Source organism: Filicampus tigris, chromosome 20 (assembly GCF_054856515.1).
Source record: "Filicampus tigris isolate MCC_2025a chromosome 20, RoL_Ftig_1.0, whole genome shotgun sequence".
NCBI lineage: Eukaryota > Metazoa > Chordata > Actinopteri > Syngnathiformes > Syngnathidae > Filicampus > Filicampus tigris.
Window position 1 is genome coordinate 3087674 of NC_141236.1, and position 20592 is coordinate 3108265.

Genomic DNA, 20592 nt, shown 5'->3' on the forward strand with positions numbered 1-20592 from the left:
GCCCAGAGAAGCAGGTGGCATTTCTGGGTGTTGTTGATAAATGTCTTTTTCTTTGCTTAGTGGAGTATTAAGTTGCTTAAATTTGTTTAAATTAATTTACAGAAGCAGCGTCAAACTGTATTTACTGGCAATGGGTTTCTGAAGTGTTCCTGAGCCCATGTGAGCCTTTAACGTTGGTTTTCGGCCTTGCTGCTTACATGCAGTGATTCCTCCAGATTATCTGAATCTATTCATGAGATTATTGACCATAGATGATGAAATCCCTAAATTCCTTGCAATTGTACACTGAGGAACATTGTCCTTAAACTGTTCGATGATTTTTTTCACCTACCTCGCCCATCTTTGCTTGTGAATGTCTGGGCAATTCAGGGAAGCTCCTTTTATACCCAATCATAGCACCCACCAACTTCCAATTAGCCTGCTCACCCGTGGGGTGTTCCAAACAGTTGTTTGCTGAGCATTCCTCCAACATTCTCAGTCTTTTTTTGCCAAGTGTCCCAGCTTTTTTGGAAAACTATTTAACCACTTACAAAAAAGAGCACACACAATCACAAGACTTTTAACTATTTATTATCTTGAATTATGTTACAAAATAATCACTATGAATACAGACAGCATTTCAGCATTTTTACAACTAAGAACGTGTTTACAGACAAGCAAAACTAATTGTACAAAAACAATGATAATATTGATAAACAACCATGCCCCCACCTCCCAAAAGTAAAAATGATAAAGAATACAACATCCTCACATCAGTGTGCAAACCGTTTATACAGACGGACAGGTGCCCTTTTGTACGGCAACAAATCCTGATAAATTATTTAAATAGCATTTATCTACACACGCACACACTCACTGACCTCTCACAACCTGCTAAGAACAAAACTGAACAATAATTTATCTGCTAAAAACAGCATTGGACATATAGGATAACGCAAAATTATTCTTTAATAATAATTAAAAAAAAAAAAAAAGAAGAAGAAATCTCCCATTTTACTTTCACACTTGCTGGCGAGGTTTTGGGAGCTGATTGTACTTAAATGGAAATGTCATTTAATTTACAACCCATGCTACACTAATACTACAATCCTTTCAATGGAAAATAAAATGCATGTGTTTTTGTTGATCAACTGCAATGAGGTAATATTTGTACATCACTTTAGCTTTGCATTTCTTTCCTAAAGGACACAAGTCACAAACACTTTATGCTTAGTAGGTGTGTGTTATCAAAACCAAAACAAAACTGTTTGCAAGTTGTGAGTAGAGGGAGTAACACATCTGGTTTCTCAAACCTAATTACTCCCAAGTTTTTACCATTTTATCCAATTGATTTTGTACTTTTTCAAAGTATTGATTTGTTTATGCCTACACTGTAGGCAAGAGTCAATAAATTACATGTATTTACATAATACCTAATTCAAACCCAAAAGATGAGGGTAATAAGTCCAAGGTTTGGCTGTTACATGGTGGAGGGAATGCAGACTGCAATTATTACAAGACGCTCATTTTACCTGAGACTTCGTGAACCAATTCAGGACAAAGAACACTGCCAGACTAACACAATTCCATTTTACATGTTGAAATACATTGACTTTTGGATAGCATTTCTCCTTTTCATGGTTTTTATCTTCATAGAGTCTTAGGTTGAAGAATACAAGTACTTTCATTTTCCATCGTGGACAGTCTTCCACACACAAGCATGAACACAAACATCCATAAGATTATGTTCTCCGTATTTGTAACACTACACAGTTTTCTTCTGTCATACGTCCTCCACAACAAAGATTCCTAACATTTTACTGCTGCCATCATCCTCTGAGTCCTCAAGAATTGCATCTTTCAGAATGTGCAATCTGGTAAAGCAAATGGAATATTTACTCAGTCTTTTCTTTGGGATGTCCATCCAGAGGGTAATAAGGTGAGGAAGGTGAGCTAGAAAGGCACACAGGCTGCAGAGGAAAAGCTGAGAGAGAGGATGTAAAAAAGTCTGCAAGTGCATAGTTGTCTATGGGGAGCCCTGCCCGCACAGAGATGAATGAGGTCTTTCAGAGAGTAAGAAAGCAAGGAGAGCTGGGACAGAAAGGTGCTGGTGTCCTACAGGCAAAGGTGGGAGGGAGGGAATATTTTCCTTTTTCTCTCCAGCTTTCCCCACTCTTGCGGAAGGGTGAAGGGACTCTGATCCTGAAACTGTTCTCAGCCATTTGGTTTTCGGCCCAAACCGGCTTCATGTTACCCAAAGGCTGCCCACATGCCCTTCACCATCAACGGGTGTACGCATTGCACATGAAAGTGTTGTGGAGATAAATCGGTCCCTGGACTTTACGAGAGAATAAAAAAAAGTTCATACTACTAAAAGGTGCATTCCTCAGAACATCCAGAGCTGTGCGCTTATGCATCTGTGAAAAGAAAGAAAAATGACATTGCATTTTAATAATGGCCCCTTTTAGGTTCAGGAAATCAGACAATTTTGTCTTTACAATAGAACCCCTTAAATTGTACAGGAAAATGATGCAAATGACCCTGTCCTTGCCACTCAGTATGATATGGTATAAGTCGGGAATGTACATCTGAAAATGAGCTGTGGTTGATGTTTGTTAGGTGGCTCACCTCCCAACCACAAGCCTTAATAGCCCTGTTCGTATGTTTTCATAGTGAACTTGTTTTATGTTTTTACACACATACATGCACAGTTAAGAATTTTAAAAATAAAAACCCCCAAAAAGCTATTGTAATTTTGAACAAATCTGAAGTGGATCAGAGTCCCAGAACTGACTGTGTTCAACCTTGGAGGTTCCACTGAATAGTTTGAGACATACATTCTTACCTCTGCACTCATACTTGAGGTCTGAGAAGTAAACCATCTCCTGAGAGAAGACAAAAAGACCTAGCCTGCCTCCGGCATATGTCTTGTCATAGATGCTACCAGAATCTGCCATGATCTTCTTTCCTTCATACATCACAACCCTGAGTAGGTAAGGAATAGTTGATGAGCAATGAGCAAATCCATTGGACGTTAAACATCCATGTTGGCGGTTACATCTGCCCACCTGATAAGCCCTGTTCTTGGTCTGTGGATCAGATGCCATCTGTAGGCAGTGTAATCTTTCCATCCAACATTCTTAGGGTCATGCCAAAGAGTGCGGACCTAAAGCAGGTAAAAATAACCATAATTATATTTTAATATGATGGCAATTCTGATGGAAAAGTCATCAGTTATGAGGATGAACACAAAGAAGGTCATACTGTACCTGTCCTGCAGTATTCCCGGTATGCCACAGGGCATTCCTGAGGTGTTCTCCCGGGCCAGTGGTGGAATTGACCACTTTGATTGACAACCCAGAGTAGCCCTGGGCTTTCGTGGGTTTGTTGGACCAGTAGGTCTGAGTGATCTGCTTCCACATCACCACATAGAACCTGGAGCTTGACTGGTAACCAAACACAAAGCCGGCATAGTCATCATCCCTCTCGGTGTTGATGAAAAAGGTCCCACTGAAGTCCACCGCATTGAACTCGTGATATCCTACAGAAAAAAGATCCAAGAAAGAATATTGAAATAATCATAAATGAAGAACTTTGTGTATATCTATCTGTTGGAACAAAACAACAACAACAACACACAATTGGAATATATATTGTATTTTCCTCCAACAAGGATCTCTTTGTTTCCATGATTACGCAAAAACAACTAAATGATTTTACTTTTACAATTATCTTCTGCAGCATATCAAATGCACAGTTAATTTATTTTCTGGATACTAAACTATTTCCTGTTCCACTTCTTAGCCTAGGAGAAAAGGATCTGCCATTGTACAGCTTTGGTGGAGGTCTATGTTCTACTTACCGACAGCAATTCCAGGGTCGCAGTTGACGGTTTGAACGAGCTCTTTACCCTGGTGACGAACCACCCAATTTGGATCAATCTGGGAAGTGCCTTTCGGGTCTAGAGGAACCATCTGGAATTTGCGGAAGTCTGTCTCGCTAATGTCAAAGTTCTCTGGACAGACATCGTAGATGTCGGGCACATTGTCTTGGTCAAAGTCATCTTTGCATGCATCTCCACGGCCATCACCTGCAAAAGAAATTGTGTACATTAGTAGCTGATCTGTAATGGGAAATACATATTGGGTATTAGTGTGCCAGTTGAATTTAGACCCCTTCCCAATCTTCCATTGTCCTCACCATCGGAGTCAACCTGGTCAGGATTATGTGCGAGTCTGCAATTGTCCTTGTCGTCTGGGATGCCATCATTGTCGTCATCGTGGTCACATGCATCTCCCTTGCCGTCCTTGTCGTGATCAGCCTGATTGGCGTTGGGGATGTACGGGCAATTGTCCAGGTTGTTCTGGTGTCCATCCTCATCAATATCCTGGTTGCTGTCACATTTGTCTCCCACACGGTCATCATCTGAGTCCACCTGCAATGGCAAATGAAAGAAAATGGAAAATTTGAAATGACAATTGGGAATTAGGGAACAGGGGATTGTATGAATAAAAGGATGTTGGAATTGGAATGGACAGTCTTCATTTCGGTAGACTCAAATCTTGCTTGGATTATTTGTGGAAAATTGTGTGTTTTACTTCTAGTATCATAGCTGTCTAGACTTGATTTTAAAGCTCATAAAACTATCAATTTCAAGCACCCTTGTCCGTTAGATTTCTCCTTCGCAGTGTAGCATGGCACAGGTGCATTCAGCTGTCCTGCAGCGCAGCCCAATCCTCAATAATATCTCGCTGAGGGCCTCTTCTTTCACATTTTACGTCAATGGACAATTGAAAAGACCCCTAACCCCCACCACGCCTTTTTGAACTGATGTGCCCTTGAGCTCTATGTGGGATTTAGTCCAGCATGTAAAGCTCACACTGATAGGGGCTGATAACTGAATCACTCACTCTTTCTCTGACTCTCTCTTTCTCTTTTTCTCTCTCTGTCTCTTTTTGTGTGCATATCTCTCACATGTAATTGAAAGAAAGACATGCTGAGCTATGAAGAAAGACTGAGGGATGAATGTGTATTGTTGCTAGTGGATGAGCTGGAAGGAAATGAGTAGGGAAGGAGTGTGCACACACCTGATCAGGATTATGTTCCAGAGGGCAGTTATCGCACATGTCTCCTACCCCATCCAAATCTGTGTCTCTCTGGTCCACATTGTACACATAGGGACAGTTGTCCTTTTCATTAAGTATGCCTAGAAAATTTACAAAACGCATTATATTGAAATGAATACTTTACTTTAATGTATTTAGAAAAAAAATCACTTCAGTGCAGACTAACAAGCTGTGAGTCCTGCTCGGAGTAACCATCCTTACCATCTCCATCTATGTCCACAGCGCAGGCATCCCCCTCTCCATTGTTGTCTGTGTCTGTTTGGTCAGGGTTGCTATTATAAGGGCAGTTGTCACAGCGATCACCCACGTCATCACGGTCATAGTCATACTGCCTGGAGTTGAAGGTGAATGGACAGTTGTCCTGTTTTGGAGATTAAAAGATGGTAAGAAAGTTATGGGTATGTGTTCAGGTGCAGGTCCTTGCCATCTGCCTTCAGACTGACTGAGTGGATCTATTTAGAAGGAAGGAGGGCGGTGGAATGAAAAGGTGCTTTATTTTTAGGTCAGATTCCACTTCTAGCGTTGGAATTTGTGCACAGTTGAGTCCCTTCAGACTTGTACCTCGGTGATAGAATTTGAGTTTTTGGCCAGGGAAAACATTTGCTTTTCCCCTGAGCCCCACCTCCTATCCACCTAGCTTCATATTGCACATGCATGAAGAACATAAAAATCTCAGTCAGTTGCACATCACTCTCCTGCGCTACTTACTCTGTCATCAGGAATGCCATCGTTGTCATCGTCAACGTCACACGCATCTCCAATACCGTCCTTATCATAGTCTTCCTGCCCAGAGTTGGGGAGGTTGGGGCAGTTGTCCTACATTAACAGAAAACATGGATCATCAGGATGTTCAACTAATGCCTTTGTAACTTCTTATACCTACCTTTTTGCAGTGGTAAGTGGCATTCTCCACACAAACTAAGTCAGCATTGGGCCAACCATCCAGATCAGTGTCCTCTCCACAGATGTATCCATTGCCAGCGTAGCCTGGCTTGCACTCGCATCGAAACATGGCTTCCGAGAAATGCCCAAGGTAGTTACAGCGTGCATGTTTATTGCAGTCGTGGCTTCCATCCAGGCATGGATTTCGGGGTGAGCACACCTACAAAGAGAAGAAGGGAGTTGCAAAATCTAAATTCATATGTTTATGAACCTAGAGACACGGGCCTGCAGTTTAAATGAAACTGCCCCCGTTCCTGTTTTCAAAGGTACACACCTGTTTAGTAGCAACAGCCTGCTCCACACCTTTACCAAATGGTTGAGGTCCTGAATATCGAGGTGGGCATGGAAGACAGTTGTAGCCGGGATTTGTGTTCTCACAGCGGTGTACGCCATTAAACACAAAGCAAGCATCAGGGACCTCCTTGCACTGTGTCCAGGTTAAGATGAAGAAGAATTCAAATCATTCAACTTGTATAAGGTTTTTTCCTATATAACTGACAGCAGATGCTCACTTTTTACCTCATCAAGGTCTTTGCATTTGACACCATTGCCAGTATATCCAATCGGACATTTTCCACACTTCCAGGAACCATCGGGGAAACTATTGCATTTGACTCCAGCAAAACAAGGGTTTGATAGGCATCCATCTGAAATCAGTCAACATTGTTCAAGGTCTCAAGTGTCATTTCAGGTATACGCTGCTATGTTTGTGTCTAACGAATCAGTTCCTCACCGATAGGACACGTTTTCTTGTTGCATGTCTGCGTTTCTTTGCTGTCACCAACACACTCTTTACCATTATAATTTGGCGCAGGGTCATTGCACAGGCGTTTACGAGTTTGCGCACCGCCTCCACATGTAACAGTGCATGTATCCCACGGTGACCAAGGTCCCCAGTTGCCATTGACTGAGGAAAGGTTGCACGATGATAAGCTTTTGTTGTTATATAAATGAGCTTAGTGCAAGTGAGTAGACCTGAAACTTACTGGGGCATGGAGACTTTTGACACTTTTCTGTTTGGCGTCCTTCTCCCACACAGTCCTTGCCTCCAAGCTGGGGGGTTGGGGAATTGCAGAGACGGATTCTAGTGATGACACCAGCCCCGCAGGTAACCGAGCATGAGGACCACGGTGACCAATGGCTCCAGCTGCCATCCTGCTTGACTGAGCATTCAAAATCAGACCGATTTTAGGAAGCAAAGTAATGCACCAAAGTTTTTGGAGATGACAACTTGGGTTGTTTGTTGGGGGTTGACTTACAGCGCTTGTCACACTCTTGGAGGTAGCAGTCCCGGGTTTGCACAGAGGTGCCGTCGCAGTTGTTATTGATGCGGTCGCAAGAGCGTCCACGCTGCTGGATGCCCCGCCCACATGACACAGAACAATGGGTCCATTCAGACCACGGCGACCAGCCGTCCTCTGCATAGTCGCTCGCTGAGGAGGAGGGTGATGGCAAGAATATGGGAGAGGGACACAATGAAACGGCTATTGGAGAATGCCGCACCCCCCCAACCACCACATACACACAACACCCTCGAGCCTAAATTAGCAGCGGAAATCTTTAAGAGCAGAAAGCTAGCAGTTTGGATTTCGCTTGGATTCAGGGCCTTCTGTTGAGGATGAGCAGCGACTTACATACTAAGAGAAGCCAAAGAACAGAAGGGCCCACTGTCCTAATGATACAGTTACATTGGGATGCCCCATTGACTTATGTTTTCCTAAAGGGGACTTTTTTCTGCGCTGGTGGCCAATGGTGTGTAATGACTTCAACAAGTGGCTGAGGTCCATATGAATGTGGCCACTGCTGTTTATTTATGTTTTAGGGAAAGGGTTGCAGCCAAGACTGCACAGGTATGACTAACATGTCACTCGTCTTCACGTGGATGAGGCCTTTACCAAACAGTCAAACAATTTTCTTGCCCACTTTGACCAATTTGGCAAATTGCAGCCATCTCAGCTTTAAGAATTCAAAGATGTTTTTGAACACAAAGCGCCAATGTTCCAAACACATAAGTACCCTTTTATTTATTCCAACACGAGCGCAGTTAAGTCATCTCCAGAATTAACATACTTTCTCTTGAACAGAAACCTTTACATGTGGGGAAATATTTGCGGCTTTTATATGGGAAATTACACTGAATCTCAGAGGGAATGACTGAGGCAGTGTTTCAGTGAATGCTCCTTCCAGATTTGAGCTTACACAGCATTTACAGTACTGCATGACACATTTGTATGGTTGTAACTGCAGTGTGGAACCTCTAAGGTCGAACATGTAGTTTGTTTGGTTTTGGAAAAAAAATACTATAGGAAATAATTTGTTTACAGGGTCAAACTGTACAATCTAAAAGATTGTCTTAACTTTTGTTGAGGTTATATTTAAGACATTCTGCTTGACTTCAGAGGGGTATTTTATGCTTAAATTTGGTTTGAATCTTTAGTGAGCGGTGAACATTAGAGTATATACGGTAGTTTCTAATGACGGTGCAGATTTCAGCAAAATGTGTTCAATGAAGTGAAGTAAAATGCTTACGTGTTCCACAGCGTGGGCAACACTCTCCGTCCGGTAGAGTTGCGTTAGCACAGGGAATCAAGGGACAGGAGATCTTGCGACACACTGTTGCAGAGTTCTGCAAAAAACCCGATAGTTGGTTAGGTGTTGCCTTATAAAGACTTTTTCAAATGTTGGTATAGGGGCCATGAGCGAAATGAAGCTTGACCTAACCATGTCTTGAAGGATGGTTTATTGCATAACTCGCGTGATTTTGATCCTTTTCCGTGCAATAAAATTTCTGCGCTTGGAATAATTCGCCAAGCCTGACATGATAGAATAAAATCCAGGTGTCTGTCTGCAAATGTAGACCCCTGCTGGCACCAGTCTGCCTACTGGGTCAGCAGATTGTGGGAATGTGGCCAAACCCTTCATAAAAGGAAGCTGGTTTCAGACGGTTGACCTAGACTGCGAAACTGTGCCTAAGACATGCAAAGGCAGGCAGCCTGTGTATGACATAATGAAGGACTGAAGAGAAATGACTGCCTTTTCTTATGAATGCTATTATTATTCCTGCTGGATTTGATAACTTGCAGGAATGAGGGCCAACATGACTACATCTGGAAGTGAATCCCACTACTGCAAAAAGATGAGGTCTTTATTACCTGAGTGAATGTTAGAGATGAGATGTCCTTGAAGCGAAAGTCAACTCAAAGATTTTTTTTTTTCAAGAATATGTTCTATACATGCCCAATAGTTGAAATAAGGCATTCAGATAAATATTGCCTTTGTGGAATAAGAGTTAATCCACCCGTTTTTAGCCATCGCCCGGGGCGGCCATTTTGTCACGTCCGTCGACTGAAAGTGACATCACAGATGCTCAGGGATCAGATAACGACCAAATGTGGCTCAGTTTCAGAAAACAGGTGAACTGTGATTGGTCGTTAAAACCATCTGTGATGTCAGTTTCAGTCGACAGAAGTGACAAAATGGCCGCCCCCTGAAATGGCTAGATTTTGCTGCTTAAAGTCAACCAAACATATTTTTTTCCAGAATATGTTCAATGCAGGCCCACTAGTTGAAATATGGCATTCTGATTATTTCGTTAAAATAAAATGACATCACAGTTGCTCAGGGCTCGGGTAACAACCAATCACTACTCATTTGTTTTCTGAAGCTGAACCATGATTGGTCGTTATCTGATCCCTGAGCAACTTCGATGTCATCTTCAGTTGACAGAAGTGACAAAATGGCCACCCCTTGAACTAGCTAAAAATGGGTGGATTTTTTCATATTCCACAAAGGCAATATTAATCAGAGTGCCTTGTTTCAACAAGTGGGCCTGCATAGAACATATTTTTGAAAAAAAATATGTTTGGGTTGACTTTAATTACGAGCAGCGCATCATTTTGAGTTGACCTCCTGACGACAGACTTCTTATCATGGCCAAACAAGCCATCACGCTATCATTACTGACCACATTAGTTGAGTTGTGGTAATAGTTTGCTACTGTGTCCATCTGTGTTTGTGCATGCACAAAGCATTCTCAGAACAGTGTAAAAAATACAAGATATGCACACCTGACATGTGCACTCGGTGCAGTCATCGACAGTCCACTCATCTCTGTTTTTGTGAACGATGCCATTGTGGATGCAGACGCCACTGTGGATGCCGATGCGAGTCTTAATCAGCTTGTTCTCATTTGTCTGCAAGGGAAACATCCATTTTTAAAGCAGCTTAACAAGTCAATCACTGTTTGAGGAACACATTTTTTTAACATAACCATCAATTTTTGAGAGAGTAAAATGTTAATTTGACTTCATTATGATTTGAGACCTCATAAATATACACGCACACGCACACGTGCACACGTACACACACAGGCAGTGCAGACAGTCTTACCAGTTTGCGGAGCTCAATGGACAGCTCCTTGACCACCACACCAAGACCCTTGAGCTCCTTGAACATGCTGATGAGGTCCTCACAGGAGAAACCACAGACCATCTGCAGATCTTCATTACAGCAAAAAGAAAAAAAAGTTTAATTTGTGTTTTAGTGCAGACCGGCATGAGCAGTAATGCACATTCGCTAACTATTATTTACCTTTAGTTTTATGACCTGTGTACTCTGTCCTGATGGCTGAGGAGCCATTAAGATTCTCCATGATCATGGAATCTGGCGCTGGAGGGAGAATAAAACCACACATCGCATGAAATAAGTGCTCACAAGTGTGATGGTATATTTTTATGACACAGCTAAGCCCTTGAGAAAAGTTTTTATGCGTCCAAATATTGTATTTGGGTTGAGTATCACATGAAACGGAAGTGTGAGGGTAAACATACTGGTGATTAATTACTCACAGCTCTGACATCCCTTGTTGCGGAGGATGGCGTCCAAGCTTGTTCCAAAAACAAAGCGCACGTTTTGAAGGACCCCCTGCAAACACGGGTGTGCAATTTAAGCCGTAAAATCTTGCGTGACCGCGTTCATATAAACGTATCTATACTGTACACATGCACTTAGCGGTTTATTGCACACGTTGCTATTGTTTTGTATCTTTATTGCACTGTGGGTTTGTCGCGCATTTTATTATCACTTCTTGTCACCATTTCATATATATATATATATTGCATACTTTTTTTGGCCTTCATGTGTGCATTATCACACGAAGTTAAATTCAAGGATCTTGCCATACAGATTCTTCTTCTTAGTGTGCGTATTTTACGCATTTGCAGCACTTTGGATGAGACTGCTCAAAGGTGTGCAAATGTCATTTCACAGCCCGTTACGGGTTCGTACTCACCATGAACCTGTCCTTCACGGCTCCTTTCCCGATCCTGAGCTGCGCACTGGCAGGAGTCTCCTGGGTCAAGATGCTCTGGATCGGCGCGTCCAGCTCGGCGTTGTTGACCTCCTCGCATCCTGCGTACAGCTGAGCCCGGTCCTCCTGCACGAACAGCGTGATGTTCTTCCAGTGACCCGTGGCGAGATCCGCATCTTCGATGGAGACCAAATGCTGCTTCTTCTCGGTGGAGAAAACAATGTCCAAAGTGTTCGCCTTCCCGTTGGACACGATCTCAAATACTGGACCGGAACCGTCCTTCTTCTCGACGGTCAGGAGGCTGCCCCGCGTGCGCTTGGCTTGCTTGAAGTTGAGCAGCAAGAGGAAGCCTCTCTCGGCGTGGATGGAGTCGATCAGGTCCCGGAGGGCGCGCTCGGGGACCGGGGGGATCAGGTCCGGGTTGAGGATCTTGTAGGCGGGGCTGTACGGGTCGTCTCCTTTCACCTGATTCACTCCGTGGTTCTTCTTGGGGACTTGGACCAGATCGAACAAGTCGTACACGCTGTTGTCCTCTCCGCTCTCTGTGGGTGTATAATCATAATTTGCACTCAATATCTTTGTTGTTGTTGTTGTTTTTCAGTTTCAAACAGAAAATACTCTTAATAAATATTCCGTATTAGATGTATAATCTGCGAGTTCAATTGGATCACCTGCTATTCTGGCCCCCTCACAGGTCCACAGCATCAGTAACAAAAATATCCCCGTCAGCTTCATGATGAGATTTAACTGCAGAAAAACGTATTTAAGTTGATGCTTTACTGTAAAAAATATTATATCTAATCGAATATCTATACTTTAATTAACTCACCTGTTTACAAAAAAGTAAATTAAAGATTAAAAGTAGGATGTAAATGCACAAAAATAATACAAATCCAGCAATAATCCTTCGGAATTTATATGTATCAAATATGGGAAAAATTAGACAAAAGCTCCACTGCACCTCAGCAACATGTATACATTTTATGGGGAGAAATGTGTCCTGGATGGGATCAGTCGCAATAAAAAAGTTCCTTATAAACTGACGCAAGACAAAGTGCTATTTAAATAGTTTAATGCCATTCCCAACAAGTGGCCTCGTCCAATCAGGGGTGAGGAGAGAAGGGTCGAGTTTATCATCTATAGGGGAGAGAGAGAGAAAGAGAGGGAGAGAGTGTGTGTGAAGTATTTCCTCTTGACTCAGTGGGTCCTCTCTTCATTACAGATTCCCATAGCCAAAAATGCGAATTATGCTTAATGTATGGAATTATTGTGTTTGTCTGCCCTTCATTGCCACAACATAGCAGTAACACTCATTCTGCAATGAATCAAGTGGCATTTCAGTTATACTCTTAAATTCAATGCACGTTGATAAAATTTAATGTTGATTACATCTGTAAAGAGTCCCATAAAGCTAGTGCGCTTTGTTTTGTAAAGCCATTAATCAAAGACTGATCACAAACACGTTGTTAGTGAGTGGACAGCAATGCATGCAGTTCTGTTTCTGACCACTAAGAGTCGACATAACATAGTAGCCTGAGGCAATCTAACTTGCTGCTCAGCTAGGACGAGGTCCTGGGTACAAACTGAGTGTTGTGCATGAGTGCACTCTTTGAGCTCCCTCCATACCTGAGCATTGACATCCCCGTGATTTTCACTGCCTGTTGACAGCTTGAAGGAATGTCAAAGACATATGGAGTCCTGATCTCTGCCGACGATGCATACAACATCAATCAAGCGAATAGCAGCACAGGACGCATGGTCAAGGCCTCATGCCAATTAACCAAGTAAAGAAAACTTGAACTAGCTCATGAATTTCTTTTAGCAATGGAAATTTGAATTTCAGTCATCTAGAGTATTTAAACAGTGTGGTAGCGTGTCTGCCTCACAATTTTGAAGTTTGGGTTTTAAATACCAAATACTCCGGCATCCTCCCACATTCCAAAAACATGCGTTTTATGATAACTGAACATATTTCAATTTAGTCATATTTACATTTTCTATAGGTATGATTGTGAGTGTGAATGGGTGGTTTTCTCTGTGTGCCCTGCGATTGACTGGAAGAATGGAAGAATGGATGTTTTTATATATATATATATATATATATTTTTTAGGGCTGTAAAACTTAACGCGTTAACTATGGAGATTCATTTTTCAATTTTATAAAAGCATGAAAAAAAATCAACTCAGTTGTATTTACGTCCTGTGACAGCTGACCTCTGCTCACTTTGCAGTCAAACTTAGAGGAGAGTCACTGGCAGATTTTTACGTAGTTTTACTTTAAAAAGTCGCTCGAACGCTCATTGGAAAAATCCAAAATAATTTGTGCACTTGGCAAAGCCAAATTCAAATGCCATATTTGTTGTATGTCTTTGGTGTATCATTCAACAGTTGCATTTTACAGGAAAATAACCTTATTTAAGGATAAAAGAAAGCTATTAGAGTTTTTGGATCAAAATATCCTTTTATTTTTTTTTTCCACATTAATTCCAAGATGTTACGCAAGTAAATATCTGTTCCAAGCTTCATTGAAAAATACGATTAATTGCGATCAATTATGGAAAATTTTGCAATTAATTCGTTAAAAAATGTTAATCGCTTGACAGCACTAATATATATATATATATATATATATATATATATATATATATATATATATATATATGAAACACATCTCCACATTCACAGTCAAACAAGGGTAGATTTGGAAAAATCTGGTTATAAAACTAAACTATGATTGAATATTTAGGAAATAACAACGGCATAAACAACATTTAGTTGAAGCAAAATGCTTTGCTGATACAATCCACCCACCCACACAACACAGACACAATAAAATCTCCAGTGACAAGCCCTGTCTCTCTCGCAGTGTTTGTGTAGTTATTTTGATGAAACATCTCATTGGAATGTTCTACACTACACGACAAACTGTGCCTTTCACATGAGATATTGAATGCAATGGGCTCAGTGATTCTGCAACTTTTAAATATCTCAAATGTGGCTAGGAATGTAGTCTTTATCCATCTTCAGTCTATTATCAGGTCATGGTGCACCATCTTCTTTTTATGGGCTTCCTTAGACAATGTCATTTACATTCCAAGCACAGCAGAAAGAGCACGAAATAGACATGATGGTTTTCACAACTATCTGATGTAATTGCTGCCCATAGCCAAGCTGCTTGTTCGATTTTATTTGACCTCTTGTGAGTTTGCATTCAACAACAGTTGTGTAAAACACATTATAAAGAGATTATCTTTTACTCAGTTTATCACTCGATTATAATTATATAATAGTTTTGGCATTCGGATGATGTTTTTTTCTTTTCCTGTCATCGTTACTTCAGTCATGTTGTACTGGTTAGTCAGTGCTTTCCTATGTCGCAATATGTTCTGTTTCTGGTTCAACAGGAGGAAACCGGAGCACCAGAAGTAAGCCATAATAATACCATTACACGCATGAACATGTTACAATTCATCAAGTAAACTCTAAATAGGCGTCTCATGAATATGTGTGTGAATGGATGAATCAACCCATCCATTTCCATTTTAGTATGTATAAGAACATTTTCAAAAAAAGCATTAAACACAATGGCATGCTGTCACTGGCTTTGCGTGCAATAATACATTAAGTTTAAGAAAGGTTTGACTATGGGCCCAGTAATATAAAATAAAAATAGATCAACCAGTTGTTCAGTTTAAGATGAGGGTAAAATTTATCGACCTGAGAGAATGAAAAACGTAAAATGTATCACTGCTTTTGTAAGTATGGAGAACTATTATGGACCCAATAAATCAGAACGTACACGCATGTTGGGCACTTTAAAACCCCACATTTTCTTTGTTCGCCATGAACATAATTTACTGGGCATTTCAAACAATACTTTTACAGCTCTGTACACATTCCTCGGATAAACCAACACAAACGGTGGTGACCTGGGCTCAGGCGGCAATAAACAGTTGTCAGCTGACCTTATTTGGAGATATAAAAAGGTCATCTGCCACGTACACATTCCCAGCATACCTCTGCAGCATACATAAATATCCTGGGAGCCTTCTTTGTAATACCTTAGCTTCTTTATATGCCCCAAACTGGGTTGAAATCACTCATATGGCCTGTTAGGTCAGGCGATGCAAAGAACCCTTCGTAGTTTTTAAGGGAAATGTAAGGTTTGTCCAGTCCTCAATATAAAACACCTCTTAAACAATATGCTTGGAGTAACCCAAAGCTAATTCTTTGAGAGTTAAAAATAAAGAAACGCTGAGTACCTGTCCAAACCTGCCGTACATAAAAAGAATCAAAACACATTGAAACAAAATCGTTAAAAATAATCCGGATAACAGACGTTCTGGGCAGCAGCTATTTGTCACATTTTTTGTTGAAACTACGCATGTATGCACATGCACACACTTCCATGAGCCACACACTGATAACAGTGTTTACATCGGGTGTAATGGTTTTACTGAAGAAAAACACTACACCTCGTGCCATATGCTGCAGCCTTTACCGCAATGTTTCCCAACCTTTATTGAGGCAAGGCACATACACACTCTAAAAACAGTTGGGTTAAAAATAACACAATTTGGTGTCAAAAAAGGACCGATACACTACTTGGGTCAATTTGACCCAACTTTTGTACAAAACAACTCCAACATTTTGGCTGTTTTGGACAAAACCAAGAAGACCCACATCTGTTAGCAGGCCGGGAGCACCACAGGGGACTGTGCTGTCTCTAGTCCTGTTCATCGTGTACATTTTGGAGTTCAAGTACAACTTTGGAGCTCTACCATGTGCATTAGTTTGCGGACGACACCGCGATTGTGGCTTGTAACAGGAGAGGACATTTGGAGGAATAGAGGACACTGATTAAGGACTTTGTCACATGGTGAGACTCCAACAACCTGCGCCTAAACATCTCCAAGACAAGGTGGTTGTGGTGAACTTCACGAGGCCCAGACCTCACCCTGACCCAGTAGAGATTGTACAGATGTAGAAATTCTTGGGTTTGCAGCTGGAAGAAAGGCTGCGGCGGACTTCCAACGTTGTGCAGGAAAGGACAGAGCCGCCTGTTCTTCCTCAGAAGACCGGCTTCTTTTAACATCTGCAAAAAGATGCTTCAGGAGATGTTGTCTGTAAATAAACAGATGATCATGATTGTTGTAAATACAGAATCATTTTCAGGAATATTAAGCAAATGTATTTCTCATGGCACATTTGTTGGGACTGCTCCAACGTGTTAAGTCATTTCAGACGGAACCTGAATGAATCTTCGTGACCTCCAGGCGCATCCGGATAAACTATGCAATTACATCAACCCGCAATACTTCTGTGTGTTTCTCTTAATACCACTTTAAATTGAGGCTGAGTGTTGACATTTGAGTATCAAGACCATTGTAGACATCTCTGCCCACTCTAAAAAAAACATTTCTGATTACCTCACCGTTGTCCTGTCACATTAACAACATGTCTAAGAAGATCTCTGGTGACCTTGTCATGGCCACAAGGTTCGGAGGTTGGGCGTGAGAGGACCTTTCAGGAACTATTTAGTGCATGAGTGAGCAACTGACGCTTCAATAGACCCTCCAACAATCTGCCTAAGGGAGGGGCTCATTGTCAGACATTCGTGACCTCACAGTCATGATAAGCCATGGCCATTGACACTGCTCCCTTTGCCAATCTTCATATACGGGAACATTTATAAACATGGGTTACATTAATATGACTGAATAATGAATATAGTGAAATAACTATTCCTAATTTTCAGCCATCCACACTGCTTGGAGTGATTAGGTTCACAGTTAGGTTCGGCCTATCTCAGCTGACTTTGGCAAGAAGTGAAGTTTAGTAGTAGTAGAAGTCGTTACAAAAGACTGATGGAACATTTGTTTTGAACATAGGGAAAATTTCCTGTGTATACAGTAGTGATGGGAAAACGAAGCTTCATGAACCACTTTTGATGTTTTCACTCCTCTATATGGTCCTATTGGTTACAAATTTAGGATAAGAAAAGTTGTTGTTGCTATGCTCAGAAGACATATAAAGCCACAAAAATGGGACAGAAAAATGAGTTTTTGAAATGGTTCTATTTTCCCATCTGTGATTTTCAGCTGGCACTGGATGTCACATCACGTTGGTGGGTATTAAGAGATTAGAAAGGGGGTCTGAGGTCCTCATAACAAACCTTTTTGAAAATCTGCAAAAGAGTACTTACTGATTTTGAGGCGTTTTGGATTTAACAATGAGAATTGGCATCATGATCAAATGCTAAACAAGCCAGACAAAAAATAATCTGCTTAGCTCTGATGCTTTGTTTTTCTAAGAATAGTTCTAAGAATAGAACTATTCTTAGAAGAATAGAAGAATAGAATATCAAGTATTCAAGAAATACTCTGTTACTCTTCTGTCATTGTCATTCCTTAGTATCAGCGAGGAAAAAGTCTGCCTTAAATGTACTGCTAGACAGTTGTTTATTTTGGCAAAAAAGTAGGTTATTTTAAAACACATCATCAACAGAGTGATAAATATGTCCCAGGCTATCTAGTTTAGTACCTCCTCTTGAGTCCCAGTTGATAGAAAGCAGATTTGCACTAACGGCGTGTTGATGGAGTTGCTGAGCAACGGTGCGATGCAGGACACTTGAGGGTAACACAGGGAGCTGTTTCAGGGTCATGACCACAAACTAAGGACTTGAGCCAAAAGAGAAGGCCTTAGAAGTTGATATGCACACAGTTGTCCATTGTACTGTGTCAAGGATTATAAAAACGTTGTATAAACTTTGCGAAAACCACAATCAAACAAATGTACTGAAAGGTGACGCTCTGAAAAGTTATAGATACATTATGTAGCAATTATCATTTATAATAAGGGCTTCAAAATCAATTTAATGCAACACTGATTTGAAATAAGGAGAATAGCGTCTCTGTCATTGCCATGGCGACGCCTTCTAATCTGTCCATCCATTTTCTATAACGTTGTCCTCATTAGGGTTGGGAGTTAGCTGGAGTCTATCCCAGCTCACAAAAAACGGGGCTCACACCGGGCTGGTTGCCAACTACTTGCAGGGGACATATAGATAAACAACCATTGAGACTCATATTGTGATGGGGGATTGTGATATTCGAGACATTTTGTAGAAGGGCTCATCAAAATATGAACACTGGCAGAGATTTATAGAAAATTGTCGCCTATTGAGATATTGTGAGAAATCATGAACATGATCAGTGTCACATGCTGTATATGTCACCTGTGTAGTCCTGCAGGGCTCGGTACTCGACCCTCTATTGTTCAGCATCTACATGCTTCTGGTTGTTGGTATAATACGTAAATATAACTATTACTTTTCACTGTTATGCAACTCCAATTTGATATGACTTTAGATTAGAATTAACAAACGCACATGATTGCCATAATCTGGAGTCGAACCTCGCTGAGATTAAGCAATGGCTGTCCTGCAGTTGTTTGCGTCTTAACCATGATAAAATGGGGATGTTGATTGTTGGCCCCACTCAACACCGGCGCTTGTTTAAGGACACAACTCTAAGTCCTGTTAAATGTTCTATTACTCAAAGTGACTCAGCAATAAACCTCAATGTTATATTTGACTCCTGATGAGGACAAGAAAGTGTTATTATATTACCCTGATGTTGGCCAACTTGCATTGACTCCGGTCCACTTGAGATGTGATTTCAAGGTTTTACTCACTCGTAAAATATTACATGGCTGAGCAGCTTCCCATCTTCTCGACTCAGTGGCGCTGTATGTTCCTTCCCGGAAACCCAGAAGCCCCCCCACCAAAAAGCCTCTTTTTTTTAAGGATATTTACTAATCATATCTACCAAAGCAAAAAACATTAATTCCTGAGCTACTCATCTTTATTTATTAACATGTTTCCTGATGATTTGCATTAACATCATGACTTATTTATTTATTTATTCATGTGTTTATTGATTTTTTTTTTTTTTAAAGAATGTGCATATTGAATTGAAGTCCCTCTGTGTCAACGAGTTGTAAGAATGCAGTACGGTCTTTAAGGCGCTAATCCACTTGTCAATCAAGCCATTGCAAGCACCTGAATCATATTGGGGTCACAGGGAGCATGTCAGGTGAGTCGACTTTTTACTGAGTCTCCTCTGCAGCAGCAGCATTTCCTGAGGTTATGTTGAAATATCAAAATAGCCGATGTTAATATACACTTGACCATGACCGGCCATTACTATCTTTCAAGTGCTGAAAATCCCTTTCAAAATGTGTGCATTTTTAACACTTCTTTACAATTTGTGTCAAGTCATTGAATCAGATATCTGGAACTGAGAGACAGTACACAAGCAGGTCCATAAATATTTGGATATTAACACAATTTTCTGCATTCCAGCTCTGTATAACACCCAATGGATTTGAAATGAAGCAATCAAGATGTGCTTTAAGTGCTGACTCTATACTTTAATTTGAGGATAGGTGAAAGGTGTCGGAGTTACATTACCTTTTATATGTCTCTCCACCTTTTTAATTGGACAGTTGGCTACTCAGCTGCTCCAAGGCCAAGTAGCTATGTGTCATTCCCTCATTTATTCACTTACAAGGAGCATATAAAAGGCCTAGACCTAGAGTTCATTTCAAGTGTGGCATAGTCATTTGGAATCTGGGGAGGTCGTTTCAGCAGTTGATTCTCAAATTTGGTTTGATTTGATGTGGCACAAAATGCTAAATTTGCCACGCAAGCTGAAATATGAAACAGCTTATTTTGCGCCTTGGTGACCATTATTTTAGTGTTATTTTAGTGAATGTGTTTGATTTGAGAAACTACATCTTTTAAATGATCATTGTTCTTAGAAGCAGCAATGTTTATTTACAGCAAACATGTCTCCATACAACCCAGCTAGTATGCACCAGCACTCTCAGCAGAAAGTGAGAAGTTGTTGGCGTTGTTTGCAAATTACCGGGAACAAAAATGCTAGTCATATCCATCCATCCATTATCTATACCGCTTCTCCTCACAAGGGTCGCGGGGCGTGCTGGAGCCTATCCCAGCTGTCTTCGGACAGTAGGCAGGGGACACCCTGAATTGATTGCCAGCCAATCGCAGGGCACACAAAGACAAACATCCGCACTCACAATCACACCTAGGAGCAATTTAAAGTGTCCAATCAACTAACTATGCATGTTTTTGGAATGTGGGAGGCAACCGGAGCACCCGGAGAAAACCCACGCAGGCACGGGGAGAACATGCAAACTCCACACAGGGAG

The 20592-nt window shown here is 41.1% G+C and overlaps 1 protein-coding gene across 1 annotated transcript; it reads right to left on the reverse strand.

Annotated features, from left to right (window-relative positions):
- Window positions 1-554: 554 nt before the first annotated feature.
- On the reverse strand, window positions 555-12373 carry thbs1b (thrombospondin 1b). Its single transcript, XM_086019075.1, has 23 exons — window positions 12185-12373; window positions 12027-12102; window positions 11338-11897; window positions 10895-10970; window positions 10638-10715; window positions 10437-10546; window positions 10115-10240; window positions 8577-8673; window positions 7307-7480; window positions 7034-7210; window positions 6781-6954; window positions 6567-6694; window positions 6322-6474; window positions 5989-6207; window positions 5814-5921; window positions 5307-5466; window positions 5067-5185; window positions 4180-4414; window positions 3842-4069; window positions 3249-3520; window positions 3048-3145; window positions 2825-2964; window positions 555-2396 (listed from the first exon to the last, which is right to left on the reverse strand). The coding sequence occupies exons 2-23, from the start codon at window positions 12088-12090 to the stop codon at window positions 2389-2391; spliced, it is 3504 nt and encodes a 1167-aa protein (XP_085875201.1). The 5' UTR covers window positions 12091-12102; window positions 12185-12373; the 3' UTR covers window positions 555-2388.
- Window positions 12374-20592: the final 8219 nt, after the last annotated feature.